At 40.9% G+C, this 18860-nt stretch overlaps 1 protein-coding gene across 1 annotated transcript in view; it reads right to left on the reverse strand.

Annotated features, from left to right (window-relative positions):
- DOCK10 (dedicator of cytokinesis 10) overlaps positions 1-18860 on the reverse strand; it is a 281526-nt gene that overhangs the window by 62874 nt on the left and 199792 nt on the right. The window contains 8 exon segments of the mRNA XM_031651896.1: positions 3489-3560; positions 7167-7280; positions 10762-10831; positions 12672-12790; positions 14526-14618; positions 17488-17574; positions 17943-18064; positions 18259-18382. Coding sequence (XP_031507756.1) covers positions 3489-3560; positions 7167-7280; positions 10762-10831; positions 12672-12790; positions 14526-14618; positions 17488-17574; positions 17943-18064; positions 18259-18382 — 801 coding nt within the window.

Raw genomic sequence — 18860 nt, forward strand, 5'->3', positions numbered from 1 at the left:
GTGGATCACCTGACGTCAGGAGTTGGAGACCAGTCTGACCAACATGGTGAAACCCCGTCTCTACTAAAAATGCAAAAATTAGCTGGCCGTGGTGGCATGCGCCTGTAATCCCAGCTACTTGGGAGGCTGAGGCAGGAGCATCGCTTCAACCCAGGAGGTGGAGCTTGCAGTGAGCCAAGATTGTGCCACTGCACTCCAGCGTGTGCGACAGAGCGAAACTCGGTCTCGGAAAAAAAAAAGAAAAAAGATGGTATCAGGTCTTTTCCCACTGTGATGATGAGAGATGGTTAGAGAGTGAAAGGTGCAGCGCTCCTGAAAGAAGACTAGGGTGTGAGGGTTACCACTGAAGGGGGTCATGAAAAGCATACCTCTATCGGGGAAGACAAACTGCTGGACACAATCATGCTGGCTATTATCAGTTCATTTATTCTTAGGCTGCTCACAGGTGTGTTTTGTGACCTGTCTATACAAGCAGATGCATATTGGTAGGAACTAGAAGAGAATTTTAGTCCAATCCACTCTTCTTACAGATGAGAAAACAGGCACTGAGATGTGAAGCGTCATTTTCATCAGCTAACAAGTTAGTGACAGAGCAGGAATTTCAACAGTGAGGTTTCCTGACCCCAGTAGAGCTTAATGACAGCGAGATACGAACCATTTTTATCTTTGTGTTAGATTTTCTCTCCCTCCCAGGTAGGAGGTTCTCATCTCCAGAAGTGGAAAGCAGATACAGCAGAAAAGCAAACACAGGATTTACGAGTTAAGAGTTATGGAACTCTACAGACAATTAAAGGTCCAGCAAGGCATTTCTGTCATGCTAAGATCAAGGCCGTGGTTAGAAAGACCTGGGGCCTAGAGCGTGGATGAGGACCTCTGGATGGATGACTCTGAGGAAGTGGATCTGCATACTTCCCTGAAGCCTTAGTGCTGGCAGAAGTTTAATTCCTCCCCATTAAGTGTCAGCACTCCTCCCATGCAAGATGATATTGCAGAGGCTTCTCCCTGCTAGGAATCAGGCAAACCCTTGAGGAGTTGTCCCGCCTCTCCTTCTGGTGATCAGGACAATACCTGGAGGTTAAATCCTAGCTTAACCCAGCTGGGTGCTTGCTGGTCCTAAAAAAAGCAAGAAAGAGAATACACCCAAAGGGGCTATAAAAATTAGCTAGCATGTACCACCAGGAGGTAGGGCAGAACCTCTGCAACTGGACATTGAGGATGTGGGCCAGAAAGTAAGGGCAGGTAACTTAGAATGCATTGACATGGAGGTGCTTTTTCAGAACACGGGATTAAATAAGGACTCACGGGATGAGCAACTCACTGCTAGGGTTGCTCTGAGAATCCAGAGATGGCCTACTTTAAGCGAAGTGGAAATGTCTGGTTGTCCTGGCAGAGGATAGAGGAAAAAATAAAGAGGTGGAGAGAGATGGATATGTGGGAATGGATATTAATTGAGACCAGAAGATCCACCAGCGTATCAAGTTCCCCAGGCAGGCCCAGAAGACAGCATGCACCACGGCCATCAAGAAGGTGCTGGGGACCAATATCATTAAGAAAGTCAGGGGCGTTTCCCATCTGTTGGCAGGAGCAGCAGTCACAGCGTTGGCTCATGAGCAGCCATGGGGATCAGGGATCACCAAAACAACAGAGGCCATGTGCTACGCTTAATCTTAGGAGCCAGGAGGCTGTGAGTATCATGACAAATGGCAAGACTGGTGGGGAAGCCAAGAGGGACCAACTCTCAGGGAGTTGTAGAGCTGGTTAATGATACCTGGAACTCCTAGGGACAAAACAGACAGCAACCAGCAATGGTGGTACATCATATTAACAAAGAAGGCAAGAATGGGCAACTGGAAGATGAGGATGTTCATTCTAATGAATAGTCATGGTTCCTTTCTCTGTTCCTGGACCTGAGTCACAATTCAGATCTGGTACACATTGACTGAAGAGGTGATGGAGTCCTTAAAGGAAAGCCCCTGCTGCAACAATGCAGTAGGTACGTAGTGTAATGAGTCTATCAGTTCTTCTCCAAAGGGCCCTGTAGCCATTTACTCAGGCTACTATACACTGAGAAGAAGGGAATACAGTTCAAGGACTGTTGGACACAGGATCTGAGTTGACACTGATATCCAGAAGTGAAAAGCATCACCCTGATAGAGTGGGCACTTACAGGGATTAAAAGTGGAGTCCTGACTAAAGTTCTGTTAACAGTAGATCCATTGGGTTCAAAGATCTCCCCCAATAGTCATGTAACTGGTCCCAAATGTATAATTTGTATTAGTAAAATTGGCATTTGGAGTAACCTTCCATGGGGTGCTTGGTCCGTGGAGGTAGCCTAGAGGGAGAGGCCAGGTGGAAGCTTCTGACGCTGCTTCTCCCCCACCAAAAGAGTAAATCAAAACAACATCACTGTACACCACCAACCCCACCTCATGCAGCATTGTTCTGATTTACTCTCCATGTGGGGCAAGGGCAATGCCAAAGGTCTTCCCTTGACCTTACCCACAATGGGGGCTGAGAGAAATGTGTGTGGAACTCAGGTGATCTACTTGGCTGCTTCTTGGTCTTCCTCACTCCATTGTAACTATGAATGGCCACATGTACCAACTCTGGTGTGAGTACAGTATGATGACCTGAGGCCAAGACCACTCTAGAATGAGGGTTTGGGTTACATCACCAGGTGAGTCACCAAGACCTTTGGAGCTGCTAGCTAGGGTGAGAGGGATCTGGAATGGAGGGTTGTGACGGGAGATGATGAGTAATACGTAGGCTCCTGAAAAGCCATGGCAGGGGCTTTAGTTAATTCCATCAGGGTCCCTCTTCTAAGCTTCCTTCCTTTCAGGAGGAGAGGCCCATGGGAACTGTGGGGAAGCAGATTCATGAACATGTACAATATGTCATGCAAACTTGGACTGTGGCAGCCAGGAATGTGCATTGCTCAAATGTTTCTTCAAGACAGAATCTAGTGGAGGAATATAAAGAGCTGCTGTATCTTGGGATCTGCTCCAGCATTCATGCCAAGGCTACCCTCTCCCCAGGCTGCTCCCAGTCAATGACTTAGCTTGCAGAGGTCCTAGAGTCAGATGGCCTCCCCAGTGCAGGGTTCCTCTAATGACAACTCTTTGCTCTCAGACTTCCCATTAGCCCAGCTAAAACCTTATCACTGTGAGACTCTTCCTAGCCAATCCTCCTTCCTTCCCGCTTTTCATTTACAGGCATCAGACTTTCCCATTTCTTTTTCCTGTTCCTTTTATCCTTTATAGTTACTTCCCTCCAATACGTCTTTTGCATTTCCAATATTGTCTTGGTATCTGCTTCTGAAGGGCCTGTGCAGATGTACACAATCATTTCTCCTACTTATAAAGTAATTATTGTAAATTGCTAAGGTTTATAAAGCAAGTAAAAATGGAACTAATGACAGCATAATCATTAGTGCAATTGTTGGATAATATTGTAAACATATTATAATATTATATTACTGATGTTCTTACCTGGATTTTATTTGTTTCAATCAAGTGCTGTGCCATCGATTTTAGGATAATTGCAAAGAAGAACCAGGAATGCTATTAGGAAAAAAAAGGCAACGAGACATTTATTATCCTATAGTAAAATAATGATAATTTTTTTCTTTGTAATATGTAATATACTATAACATTGTTATGTTAAAATGTGTTCTTTGAAACTAAATGAATTAGAGCAGTAAAATATTCTCTATTATAGTGGGATGATTTGTATCCCACTATAAAATGGGATACAAAGTTCTAGTGGTAAAAGTAAATGTCAGACATTTCAGTCTCTCAATCCTCTCAAAAAACATTTAAAACAAGTTACAAGTTTACTTGGCATGACTGACTAAGCTGTTATTTTATGAAATATTTATTCAAGGGATGTTCTAGTTGTTTCACTTAGTGAAATAAAACTAAACAAACTTTTTTTTTTTTTTTTGAGACCATCTCACTCTGTTGCCAGCCTGGAGTGCAGTGGTGCTATCACAGCTCACTGCAGCCTTGAACTCTCCGGCTCAGGTGATTCTCCCACCTCAGTCTCCTGGATACCTGGGACTACAGATGTGTGCACCATGCCCAGCTAACTTTTTGTGTTTTTTGTAGAGACAGGGTTTTACCATGTTGCCCAGGCTGGTCTTGAACTCCTGGTCTTAGGTGATCCTCCCGCCTCAGCCTCCCAAAGTCCTGGGATTACAGTCGTGAGCCACCAAGCCCGACCTAAACAAACTTTTTATTGTACCAGGCTCACCCCTAAAATTTCAAAGGTTAGAGGCAAGGGTGAAAATGGAAGGTCATATGTCTAAATATCTAGAAGTTGGAAGTCAAGCTGAAAAGGTGTTAAATAAAATATATTTGATCCTCCTACCTCGACAAACAAAACTTCATAACACCTTGGAATGCCGCACCAGTGTGTGAGGTCCTAGGGGGCACAGGGCCTGGCCTAACCCTTTTCTTCTCGCCCAAGGCTCTGTCCTCCCCCTTGAGGGGCCTGGTGCATATGTGTTAAGTACTTTAAAAAACAAAGCTTCAAAACTTATGTCACCTAAATAACTAATATCTCAAAATTATCTGCTCATACCAGATTTTGTCATGAAATAAATGCAGGCCCAATGATAAGAGCAGTACACACTTGTTCCTACTTAGGGCTTTGCAGAGGTAGGACCTTGTTCACCTGAGCTCTTTTGGAAACTGTCCAGCCTGCACATCTGAGTGCTATCCACAACGCGACCCTCCTCCCTGCCACAAATAGCTCCTTAATGGGGTCTAGTGTTGCACTCAGGCATCAAGACCTGTCCTCTGGGGGTCCTGGAGGGCTTGGGACAGAGATTGAAGCAGGCCTGGGAATCCGCCTATAGGACCTTCAGCAAGAGGGTCTTGGGGTTCCTTACAGGTCTAGAAGGGGAGGTAGGGGCTCCTGGTGGGCTTACTCTCTTTATTCTCTTAGCTCCTCTTAAACCTTGGCCTATGAGGATGGGTGCAGTATGAGAAAAGCAAAGCACACCCCAGGATGGGCACCCTTCTTTCTTGGGCCTAAGGGTGACACTTAGCTACAAAAAGTCATATTGTATATGTACAGTTTCAAGAACGCACCCCTTGCATCCTCTCTGCTTCCCACCCCTTCCACCACAGTAACAGTTTTAAATTTTATGCTAATCATTCCCTTTACTTCACAATTTTGCTATGAATACTTATACAATGAAGGGATATTTAGTTCATCTGGCCACTGATCTTCATATAAATGGAACTGTCCTCTATGTATCTATGAGATTGAGATTGCCTTTTTCATTCAACAAACTCTGTTCTATGGTTTGTTTATGTTGAAGCATGTAGCTGGGGGCATCACCTATGGTCACCACATGACATATATAATCACCACGTACTTATCTGCTCTACTGTCAGTGGGCATTTGGATTATATCCTGTTTTAAGCTCATACAAACAAGGCTGCTATAAACTTTTGACAACATAGTCCTAATTCCGAAAGACTGGCTCAGATCAAAAAGAGAAGGGATTGATGTTCTACAAAGGCAGCTATGGCTTAATGGAGTGATCACTTCTTAGTAAGAAGAAATGGAAATGGCTACCAATACTATCCTAGCACTCCAACAGCATTCTAATGGCTATTAGAAGTGAAACATGTTGTTAGGAATATGAATGAATCCCAGGCACACTGCTGCAATCCTCTCTCCCTAATCTTGTCCAAAATATTTTTAGCCATCATGTCAAGTGTTCCAGCATTTGTCTCTTAATTCAACAGACTCCTGCCCCTCTCCACCCCTAAGCACTCTGGCCTGCCTCCACTATTTTCCTTGAATCCACCAGCACTAATGAAATTGAGCTTTTGCCTGTTTACGTCTGATGACAGATGAAACCTTGACTCCTCTGCTGCCCTCTCCACACGTTCCCTTATGTATCTGCACACTCCACTGCCTCCCGTCTCCTGAAACCCGCCCGCCCCGCCTTCCAGAGCACATGGTCCATCATTAGCACAATCTCCTGAAGATGCAGTTCTTCTCCGAGCATTCTCTTCACTCCGTATTTTAACTGAGCAGCGACTCTCTGCAGAGGATCCTGCCTCTCTGATAGCCCCTCGAGTGGTTGCGGTCTCCATTTTCACCCCACTGTAGTCTATTCTCAACACAGCAGTCAGAGGGATTCTTTTAAACTAAGGTCAGCTTGGTTTAAAACATTACTCCTCTGTGCAAAACCTTCCAATGACACAAATCCCCGTTCTGCTCTGAGTGGGAAAGCCAGGCCTGTGCTAACTGCCAAGCCTCCAGTGGCTTCCATGACTTCATCTTCCATCTTTTTTTTTTTTTTTCTTTCTGCTCACTTGGCTCCAGCCACAGTGTCCTCCCTGTCTCCTGCAGACACACCAGCCGTGCTGCTGCCTGATGACTTCATGCAGGTCTTTCCCTCTGAGCATCTCCATGGCCAGCACCCTCTTTGCCTTCACATTTTTTTTTTTTTAACTCAAGAATTACCTTCTCCATCAGATACATCCTGATCACTCTATTTAAAACTTCAACTCTCCCCTACACCTTCAGTACTCACAATGCCCAATTCTTACCAGTTCTATAATTTTTCCAATGCATCTTCTTTTCTAACATACAATATCTGTCTGTCTGTCTGTCTGTCTATCTATCTATCTATCTACCTACCTACCTACCTACCTACCTACCTATCTATCTATCTGGTCTTGTTGCCCAGGCTGCAGTGCAATGGCATGATCTCAGCTCACTGCAACCTCTGCCTCCTGGGTTCAAGCGATTCCCCTGCCTCCACCTCCTGAGTAGCTGGGATTACAGACGCGCACCACCACTCCTGGCTAATTTTGTTTTTGTAGTTTTAGTAGAGATGGGGTTTCACCATGTTGGCCAGGCTGGTCTTGAACTCCTGACCTCAAGTGATCTGCCCATCTCGGCCTCCCAAAGTGCTGGGATTACAGGGGTGAGTCACCGCACCCAGCCCATTCTACTTTTTTGTATGTTGTCTTGATATAGATCTCTTTTGCTTAGTATCTTTATATGCTAAGTTTCAATATGAATCTTAATGCTGGAAACTGCAAGAGAAACAGTCTACATCAATGACTCCTGTCATTTTCCAGGGATAAGCATGATCCATGCCTAGTACTCACATTAAAGGACCATCTTTAAATTCTTACCTTTAGGACATGCTTTACTGTTGTTGAGTCATTTGATTTCAAAAGACCAGTCACATTTTTAGCCAGTTCCTCATGTACAGTCCTCTCCTTGCATGCCCTGGTCTTGAACACGAACTGAAGAAAATCCAAAAAGTGAATAAAGTTAAATACTTTGAAAAATGAAGCTTCAAAAACTATGCCATGTGAATAACTCATATCTCAAAATTATCTGCTCATGCCAGATTTTGCCATGAAATAAATGCAGGCCCAATGATAAGAGCAGGACACACCTGTTCCTATTTAGGGCTTTGCAGAAGTCGGCCTTGCTCACCTAAGCTCTCCTTGAAACTCTTTGTAGAAATCAAGAGAAAGAGTCGGAGAGCCATTTAACACGTTCAAGGAAACATGGAGGGCTTTGACCCACCTACTTAGGACACATTCCCCTTCTCCTTCCTCCATTGGTAACAGGTGGCATGGTAGCAATTCTTCATCCTGAAAGGGTAGAGCACCCACTCAAATAGCCAAGTGGGGAAGCTGGTGCCTTCCAGAGGCCAGTAGGTGAGCTCCCCACAAGCCCAGGGTCTATCATCCCATGCTTAGACACATCTATCAAGGCGTTCATGAACATTGGCCATCAGTAAGATAACAAATGGTGCATACTTATTTTTTTTCCTCAGAAGATTGGTTTTGGCATGCACCACTGAGTGCATGTAATGGCTAGTTTTCAGTATTTCTTCATCTCTTAAGAATATCAGTATCAATTTATGCACATCCATAAAGTTCAAATATAAAATGCTTATTACTGAATTATAATATTTCACTTATGAGTTGGGTTTGCCTCATAGAAGGACATTTCTTCATAATTTTCACAATTCAGATTTCACTATAATTGAGAGTGAAGGCAGGAAAGTGAATGAATGGCTTAACATAGAGGCACATGAGCTTTTGGATCTGTAACTGTTTCTTTAAACTTTGTAGCACACTGGCAACCTAACTTGTCTTGGTGGGATTTGACTTCTCCAAGCTCATCTCAAAGAAGAAAGATGAAGTTAATGGATGCATGAAACTAGATAAGATCAAGAGTAATACAATTTTTCCCTCTCATGGATTATACCTCAGATGAGAGCAATGTCATCAATGAGCTCATGCCATGCACAGTTATTTAGCCTGAAGGGCATTTAAACTGGCACTGAAATATTATTTTAAAATGTTGACTATAACCCATCAGTGCTACAAATCACTGTTAACCATGGCATTTAATTAGACTGGCTTTAGCCACGCATCTTTGAAAAAGGCATGGTGTATGTGTGCATTTTGAATATTGTAGATGAAGTGAGTTAGCAGCATTTAGCACCACTGAACTTGAAATGGTGTTTAGATAACTTCTGAATAAATACAAATTGCATTGAATGTCACATCTTTCGAGGACATTCAAGCATGCGCTGAGTCCAGTCACAGAATGATAGAGCTGAGTGTTCCTTAGGTCATTTCATCGCACATCACAGAGGAGAAAACTGAGGTTCAGAGAGGCTGACTGCTCCAGTCTAGAATTGACTAGAATCTAGTCTCTTACTTGCCAGCTTAGTGTTCTTTCCAGAGTAAAATGTGAGTTGATGATATTTATTAGGAGGTATTTTAGATATGTTAAAATTTATTATAAAATTGTTATCAGCCTAAAATTCCACATAGGTGTATTTTTGGATTTAAATCACTTAAAGCAACCTAAGTAGATAATCTCCTGTATTATAAAGTGAGATGGTCCTATTGGGTATTTCAGATATCCTGGTTAAAAATAAGGGCCACACCAGGATGCATTTCTAATGCATCTCTCCAGGAGCATCATCGGTAGAGAGTCTGAGATTTGAGGTACTCACAAAGAGCTAGCCTTGGTAATCACAAAAATAGTCACAACACAGGAGAATTCTTAAAGTAATTTTCAATGATTTCACTGACATGAGGAAAATAATATGTGTTGAAATGGAGATGCCTGTGTATAAGATGGGTCAAGAACTTTTTTTCTCTTTCTCTCTCAGTCCCTTTAAGGATTGAAATGAAACATTGGGGTAAGCATTGAGAGGGTGAAACCTCTCGAGGTGATTCTGTTGAATGGTAAATTCATCGATACTCTATAAAACTAAGCTATGACCCTATCTTAGGGAGCAAACTAACAAGGCATGTGTAGGTGGAACTGGCTTTTCACAACTGAGATGTGGATCTTAGTGGGTAAAATTATACCGTAAGAAATTATTGTGAAATAACTATTTTCGGCACGTAGCCTATGTTTAAAAAGGGCACACACTCATACTTTGGTATTTGGGAAGACAACCAACATTTCTGACAGATAGAAAACATATGGATATAAAAATTGTTAACGAAAAATATTTCCTTCCAGATGGTATCTTAGAGGGGTTCTCTCCAGAATGCAAGTTCTGGTTACTTCCTTTTATGGGAGCGAGGATTTTTTTTTTTTTGAGATGGAGTCTTGCTCTGTTGCCCTGGCTGGAGTGCAGTGGCGCGATCTTGGCTCACTGCAAGCTCTGCCTCCTGGGTTCACGCCATTCTCCTGCCTCAGCCTCCCGAGTAATGGGACTACAGGCACCCACGATCACGCCTGGCTAATTTTTTTTTGTCTTTTTAGTAGAGATGGGGTTTCACTGTGTTAGCCAGGATGGTCTCAATCTCCTGACCTCGTGATCTGCCCACCTCGGCCTCCCAGTATGCTGGGATTACAGGCGTGAGCCACCACACCAAGCCAATTTTTTTAAAAAAACAAGTTTCTAGACATCTTGAATATGTTAGTATCTGTCTGTGCATACATATTAAGAGAATATAGTTTTTTGATGAAAAAGCTGTGTCTCAAAAAGATTTAATCTATGCATAGGAAAAAGATTAGATATTTAGATCCTCTATGTATTATAAAGTAATTTAAGATACTCTTCTGTATTTCTGGATGGGTTCTCTCTTTTCATTAAAGAGGATGACATTTAGGTGGGAACTACGAAAACACAAACATCATCACAAGTTCACTGGCATTAATCCACAGGCCAACTGGAAATGAGAATAGAAGCATCTCTGAGTGAACACTTGACATAGGACACTGGAAGAAGCAGTGCACATTATGGAATGGGCAAGTGGTTCATGCCAGAAGATAAAGGACTTAACATACCAGAAGCAGGTACAAATATACAGTAACTGGGAAAATGAAATAATGCCTGAGAAAACAATAGAAAGAGCTAAGAAAGCATTGCAGAGGAAACACAGAGCATTCAACAAACCAATAGGAAAGTCTTCCTTAAATTAACACAGGAATCTCATTTACTTGTAATGTTGACTTCAAAAGCACAGCACTTGAGTCTTCTCCTCTATCTTTTTCTTTCCTCTCTCTCCCCATTTAATTATTTATTTGCACAGGTACACATTACTTATACGTTTAAAAATTCACCTTGCCCATTAATGCAAAGAGATGGAATTCTAAGTAGCTAAGGGGAATTCCTGATATTACTGTGATGGGCGCCACTCAGTTAAAGGGAGAAAACTTCCCACTTACTGCACACAGGAAATGAGACAAGCCACACAGCACAAGGGATATGAGCAATTTCCAAGAGGCATTTCATACCTTAATATATGACTGGACAGAATGATCCAGCTGTTCGTCATGGCACTTGGCCACAATGTCGGTCAGAACCCTGGAAAAGCAAAGCTGATCAGTGGCCTTTCTGGAGAGGGCAGAAAAATCCCGCTTTAGTTTGTCATTACAGTGCTTCGTAAATTGGGTATTTAATAGTTACCGGGTGAATGAATGAACCAATCTCTGACTCCTTCCTTGCCCTTCTCACCCCCATATCCAATACTGGGCATTTAATATCTATAGCATCGATGACCATTTCCATCAATGAGCCATTTCCAACTTTGAAACTTTGAAACACAAAGATATAAGTAGTGTTGTAATATCACAATGGAGACTTTTTGTCCAAGTTGAATGTGCTAATTACAGTCTGTGCATTTTTGACATTATCTTTTTTGCAAAAGTTATTACTTTTAGTGCCTCATTAAAATTTTAGACTTTTAACTTCAAATTAATAATCATATTTCATTTGAAAAGGGCTTGCCTTCCGATCTATGGGCAGTATATATGCTTTTGGAAGAAGTAATTAGGTTAAGATGTAGTTGGTTTGTTTTGCTTTGTTTTTCCCGTAGCTGGGTTGGGGTTTCCAGTAGCAGTGATGGTACAGGTGGATCTTTTTTCACATGAACACTACTATAGCTCCATGGCTTTTTTTCTTTTTTCGGCTTTTTTTTTTTTCTTTTTTCACATTAACACTATAACTCCATGGCTATGGTGCTCAGGAATATCTCAGAATTTTCAACAGATCTATCTGCTGCAATATTTAGGAGTCTTGCCAACACAGACACACATTCACATGCTGAAAAGAGCATGAGTTGAAGACACAGTTGGGGCTTTTAATGTGGGTCCAGAACTGGATGGTTGTGGAGCCATTAGAGATATTTAAATTGTCCAGAATTTCAGGCTCTGCTTTAAAAACTAGGCTAAAAACCCTCATTCAGAAAGAGGTCAGTAACAGGCCTGTGAGTTAGAAAGATACTGGAAACATTTCAATGCCAAAAGTAACATTTTTTTTTTCCCAGAATTCTATGACTAAGTTTTTATAAAAAATGAACAGCACAAATATAAATTTAATAATTAATTCAAAACACTATCTCTATAAAGAAGAAACTGTGATCTGTGAAGGCATTGGCCAGATTAGAGATGTTGGAAGAAGTCAGTATAGCCAAATTTAAAGTGAGAACAGTTAAAAAATTTAGTATTTTAAAAAAAGGTTCTTGTGGGAATGCAAAATGATACAGCCACTCTGGAGAACAGACACTTTCTTAAATATCAAACATGCAACCACCTTGTCTCCCAGCAATTACACTCTGGGCATTTACTTCAGAGAAACGAAGACTTATGTTTACACAAAACCTGTACATGAATGTTCATAGCACTTTTATTCATAACAGCCCTAAACTGGAGACACTCCAGATGTCCTTCAACAGGTGAATAATTAAACATACGTGGTGCATCCACATCATGGAATACTACTCTGTGATGAAAAGGAGTGAACTATTGATAGATGCAATGATCTGGATGAATTTCCAGAGAATTATGTTTCGTGAAAAAGCCAATTTCAAAAATTTATACTGTATGATTCTACACCTGTATGGAAGATGTTGCCAGTGGGGAAAACTAGGTAAACGGCACATGGGAAACTGAATTATGTTTTACAATTGCATATGAATCTCAAAATAAAAATTTTAATTTAAAAACCAAAGAAAAAGAGGTCTAACACTTTACTACTAATAATAAGGTATTAGAAGGTAAGGAGTGAAGAGTGGAAAATGCTTAAATTAGAGATGCGTTCAAGTGAAATGTAAACACACAACAGTAGATGACTGTTTAGTTATAATTAAGAGTTTGTGTAACTACAGATTATAAAGTCTCTTCTCTTAAGGTTGTGTTACGGATACCTGGTGACAGTTGTAGTTATTTCATCTTCCTCATTCTGTACCAGAACTTTGAAGAGCTGATTCAAAATTATAGGCAGAAAACTCATGATTGCATGAATCTTTTCCACATTCAATAAGTTCTGTAGTAAATTGGCAGAATAAAAAGGGTATCAATTAAATTTGAAGCATGTCCTAGATTCAAGACCTGAAACGATAAAGCTATGAGAAGAAAACATAAGGAGAAAAACTTCATGACATTAGACTGGGCAATGATGTTTTGGATACGACCCTCAAAGCTCAGGCAGCAAAGTGAAAACAGACAAGTGGCACTATATCAAACTAAAAGGTTTCAGCACAGCCAAGGAAACACTAAATGGAGTAAAGAGACAACTTTACTCCGTTGAATGGAGGAAAATATTTGCAAACCATACATCTTAGAAAGGGTTAATATCCAAAATATATAAGGAACTCAAACAACTCAATAGTAAGAAAACAAATAACCCAATGAAAAAGTGGGTGAGGAACCCAAATAGCCATTTCTCGAAAGAAGATGTACAAATGGCCAACAGATATATAAAAAATGTTCAACATCATTGATCATTGGAGAAATGCAAATTAAAACCACAGTGTGATATCACCTCATAACTGTTAAAATGGCTGTTATCAAAAAAGGTGAAAGATAATAATTATTGGAGAGGATGTGGAGGAGAAGGAACACTTGCATACTGCTGGCAGGAATGTAAATCAGAAGAGCCACTATGGAAAACAATATGAAGGTTCCTCAAAAAATTAAAAATAGCACTGCCATATAATCTAGCAATCCCACTACTGGATGTATATCCAAAGGAAGTGAGATCAGTATGCTGAAGATGTCTAGGTTCCCATCTTTATTGCAGCATGATTCACAGCAGCTGAGATATAGAATCAATTCAAGTGTCCATCAACAGATGAAATGAGTAAAGAAAACGTGGTACATAAACATAATGGAATACTATACAGCCTTAAAAAGGAAGGAAATTTGGTCATTTGCAACAACATGGAGGAACCTGGAGTATATTATGCTAAGTGAAATGAGCCAGGCCCAGAAAGACAAATACCACACGATCTCATTTATACGTGGGATCTAAAAAAGTTGAATTCATGGAAGTAGACAGTGGAATGGTGGTTATCAGGGGCTAGGGAGGAAGTGCTGGGGAGATGCTGATCAAAGGATACAAAATTTCTGTTAGATATATAGGAGGAATATTGCACAACATGGTGACTATAGTTAATAAAAACGGGCTATACTCTTGAAAATCTCTAAAAGAGTGGATATTAAGTGTTATAACCATAAAAATTATAAGAATGTGATATAACAAATACAGTAATTAACTCAATGAAGCTGTCACATAATGTATACATATTTCCAAACATCATACTGTATACAATAAAGGCATATAATTTTTCTTTGTTAATTAAAAAATGAATACATTAGAAAAAAATAAAGTATATTCTGCTGGTATTTTTTTCAGAACTTGAATATGAGCACTGTAGCCCACCTTTATCTGGCTTTATTCTTTATTGCAATTAGTATGGAATATAGGCATGATGGCAATGTTGCAAGGACTCGATTTAATAACTAATTTAAAATAAATTGATTCTGATTTTCAATTATTTTTATTTCGGAAGAAACTGATTTTTGCCTGTCTTTTAAGTCAAGAAACAGAAACGATTCAGAAATTACGAAATAAAATCATTTACTCTCTGAATTGATAAGGTATTTAAAAATCTTGAGTAATAATCATCTCCCAGTTTACCAATCAGTGGAAAATATAAATGTCTCCTTTGCATATTTTTACCCTGGAGATCACTGAAACTGCTTGCATGTCATGTTACCTTACAAGAGCGGACGAAATTTGAGGTAGGTGACTGAGACATATCTTTCTCTCTTTTTTGGCACTCTTGGAAAAATGCATTCACATGTGGATCCTACAACAGCAAAAAAAAAAAAAAAAAGTTTATTTCTGATGACACGTAAACTGTGTTACAAACATAAACCACTGTGATGTGAGGTAAGCACTTCTGTAGGATTGATGCCTTGAAGTGCAAATGCTTTATTAAGGAGTCTGAGGAACACAGCTTTGATGTGGACATTGCTGGCCTAGTGAAGGCTCTGCATAAACTACAAAGCCCACTCTTCTATTTCATTCTAAGAGGTTTTGTTGTCCTGTTCAACCACATGACAATGGCTGGAGAATTACTTCTCTTGGTTGTGCTTTTTGTGTTGAGAAAAATTTTCCTCATTTATCTTCCCACTCCCGCTTCTTCCATAGAATTCCACCAATTTCTTCCATGCCATGCTTGACACACATGACAATGCGTACTCTTTAATATCCACGGGGCATATTTTCAGGCTTAGAATGCCTGAATTAGCCCCAGATTAGAAGTCCACAACTCATATCTTAGGATAAAACTGACTATAACACTTGAAATTTATTTCCTGAAGAAGGTGGTACCTGGAAAATTCTCTCATGTTCTGCCCTGAGGGGAGCTACACAGTCAGGCAGTGAGATAAAGAACTTGTGTGAGGACATACTCTGAATGTTTCTCTGGCTTTCTATGATTCCAGAAAGGCATCTGTAGCTTGGGTTTCCCTCATTTCTCTCAGGTCACTATGTGTGTGCGTGTGTGTGTGTGCGCGCGTGCTATTTTCTGTTTTCGAAATGTAGCTCTTTTTTGACTAGAAACAGCTGTTTTCCTTTTAAGTATCACTTCATTGATTCGTCTATTTGCTCATTGTTTATGGAAAGCTGACTGCGTGCCAGGCTCTTAGCAGGCACCGAGGGAGGACAGAGCAGAGGGCAAGGAAGGCCCAACCCCTTCCTCTGTGTACCTTCCATTAAGGTGGGGAGGCCAGCACGACACCACTACTTCCACACACACCTATGTAATCCCATTTGATGAGCACTTCAAACACAAAGCAGGTGCCATCTGGATGAGTGACAAGATGGCCCAGCTTTGTCTGTTGGGTCAGGGAACAGGGAAGGCTTCTTAGAGGAAGTGACAATTGAGCTGAGATCTGAAGGATGGGTAGGAACCAACCAGACCAACAAGGGGAAGGGGGGGTGTCCACCCCCTGCAATATGGTTCGTAATAGCTGGCGGGGCGGTGGGGGGTGGCAGGGAAGGGGAGTACAATTACTCCCCATATCATGTAGGGTGTCCACCCCCCATGATATGGTTCGTAATAGGGAGGGTAAGTGGGAGAGCTTCTCTTCCCCACTGAAGAGGGGCTGAATGTCAAAGGGATCACTGGGTCTTCCTGGAACCAGGTGGATATTGTTTGGCTGCAGGGCCTTGGGTGTTTGAAAACTAAGGTAAATGCTGCCAGCATGTGGGTGATGAAAGTCAAGGCAGAGAGAGGGTGTGTTGTGGTGAGTTAGAGACCAGCTCTTTGGAGAAAGCAGCTGGAAGCATGAGACAGAGAAACTGAGGAGCTGCTGAGATATACGAAAATATAGGGTTTGGTGGACATTGAGCGTTTTGTGGAACTTGACCAGGGTTGATGGCATCAGAGAAAAGATGGGTTTAAATAGTTGTGGGTTCAGGGCTAGGGATAAGAAGTCAATGGGACTTGAAGCCTCAGAGGTTGCCGAGAGAAATTTTGGTCCAATGTATATATGATGCCTGGATTATTTCATTTTTCTTATGGATCAAGTGTGGCTTGTAGATAAAGCAGCATGAAGCAAAAAATGAAAAGCAGATACACATTAAACCTAAGAAAGGAGAAATACATATTTTATGTACTTGTAATAATGTATAGTTTATATCTGTTGCCAGAAAACTCACATTGTGGTAAAATAAGCTGCTTTGCCACGGAAGGAATGAGTTTGTGGTCATTTAACAATGGTAATAATTATACATGTATTGACTTTTGCAGTTCATGATGTATTTCTCATTTTGATCACATTTTGAAATATTTCTCCTTTGGATCACATTTGCTACAACCTTAGGTAGCAGAGACTCTGTTGATATCATTCCTTGTTGAGGAAATAAGGATATCGGAGGTAAAGTGACTTGCCCAGGGTCATGGAGCCAGAAATTAGGTGGGGTGGTTCTCAAATGCAGTTCTGCCAACCTCATGGCCTTCCCATGAGGTGAGCCCTGGGAAGGCATTGGGGATTGGACTTGGTTTTCAGGTAAAGATCTGAAGTATTTGTTTGTTTGTTGTTTATTTATTTATTTATTATTTTTGAGATAGAGGCTCGCTCTTGTTGCCCAGGCTGGAGTGCAATGGCACGATCTCAGCTCAACACAACCTCCACCTCCCGAGTTCAAGAGATTCTCCTGCCTCAGCCTCCGGAGTAGCTGGGATTACAGGCATGCATCACCATGCCTGACTAATTTTGTATTTTTAGTAGAGGCGGGGTTTCTCCATGTTTGTCAGGCTGGTCTTGAACTCCTGAACTCAGGTAATCTGCCCGCCTCGGCCTCCCAAAGTGCTGGGATTACAGGCATGAGCCACCGCGCCTGGCCTTTGTTTTTAACATTTAACATTTTTAACACATGAGTGTTGTCAGTAGAAGCAAGCCATATTCCAAGGGCAGTGTGATCCTATTAAATACACTTCTGGTATTTTGGTCTGAAGTTTTATGGTATGTGGGCTTAAGGGATTAGGACATTCTATCTATCTTGAGGGAGGCATCAGATTATGCCCTTAACATTCTTCCTTTGTAGTATTCAAACACCTGCCTTTCTGACACTTCAGGAAATGATTAGTCTCATCCTGTAAATATGGGACTTACCTCATGATGCTGTGAGTTAGAGAAAATGCTACTATTTCAGGTCAACATGCTCACCTGAGTATTTACTGTTGATAAAACAAATGTCGATACTTTGAAAAGTGGTTTGCCACCATCAACCCATTTGATGTCACTCCCACCATGCTGCAAAATAAAGTTTGTTTACGGTCACTGTGACAATTTGAGAGAAAGAAAATAAATAGATTGTTTAGTTTATGTTAATATGCTGTTCTGATCCATTAATCTTATGTCACCATAGAGGAGAAAATAAAAGATGCAAATACACTTAGCACTATTGGTAGATGAGACCAATATGATATCGGGATCATTTTTAACAGATCATTTCCAGTGGCCATAAGCTAAACAAGAGATGTGGCATAGGTACGCTTGATTCATAGCTACAAGGGACGTATACACTATGATCTTAATTTAAATAGCAGAGAAAGAAGATAATCTTATGCCATTAAGCTGTTGTGCTTTTTAAAAATCTTGAATTATACATTATTCAGTACCTTTCCGCTTGCAGAATCTTGAAAGCTTAAATAATTAGGAGGCAGACTTGTTGCTACTGGAATGTTGTATTCTTGAGAAGCTATCTGATCATGTTTCATCAGAGGAAGCCAAGCATATCCAACTGTGCAAAAGAATAATAAACACAAATTCTGAGTACAAACCTCCACGGTAAGAAGTCACAATAACGCTATTTATTATTTACTAATATTAAACTTCATGAAAAATAATTGCATAAATCAGAGCTTTGAAGATGCTCTCCAAACCAATTCGAACAGAAGACATGTGACTCTGCCTCAGATTTCTTCCTGGCAGTACCTGATGTTTCCAGAGCCTCCTTCTTTTTGGCATTAGCTTTTGCATTGATGTCACAGGTGACGTGATAAAAAGAAAACAAAATATGGTGTTTCTCATGGAGTTGTGTTGGTAGCTCAATTTTCACCTGCAAGGAAAGAAACCATAGTTGGACTGAGATTAAAATCATTTGCCCAATATCAGAGCAAGACAAAGCATAGCTTTAAAAAAATTTTTTTTAAAAATTCTATTTAATTTTTTTTTTTTTGAGACTGTGTCTTACTCTGTCACCCAGGCTGGAGTGCAATGGCGTGATCTAGGCTCACTGCAACCTCTGCCTCCTGGGTTCAAGCAATTCTCCTGCCTTAGTCTCCCCAGTAGCTGGGATTATAGGCACGTGCTACCATGCCAAGCTAATTTTTGTATTTTTAGTAGAGATGGGGTTTCACTATGTTGGCCAGGCTGGTCTCAAACTCCCGACTTCAAATGATCCGCCCTCCTTGGCCTCCCAAAGTGCTGGGATTACAGGCATGAGCAACCACACCATGGGTAAAAATTCTTTAACTGAAATCTAGGTCCGTGTTTAACAGTGCTGGATGTACTGATTTAATGCTCAATAAATATTG

This window comes from Papio anubis, chromosome 10 (assembly GCF_008728515.1).
Source record: "Papio anubis isolate 15944 chromosome 10, Panubis1.0, whole genome shotgun sequence".
NCBI lineage: Eukaryota > Metazoa > Chordata > Mammalia > Primates > Cercopithecidae > Papio > Papio anubis.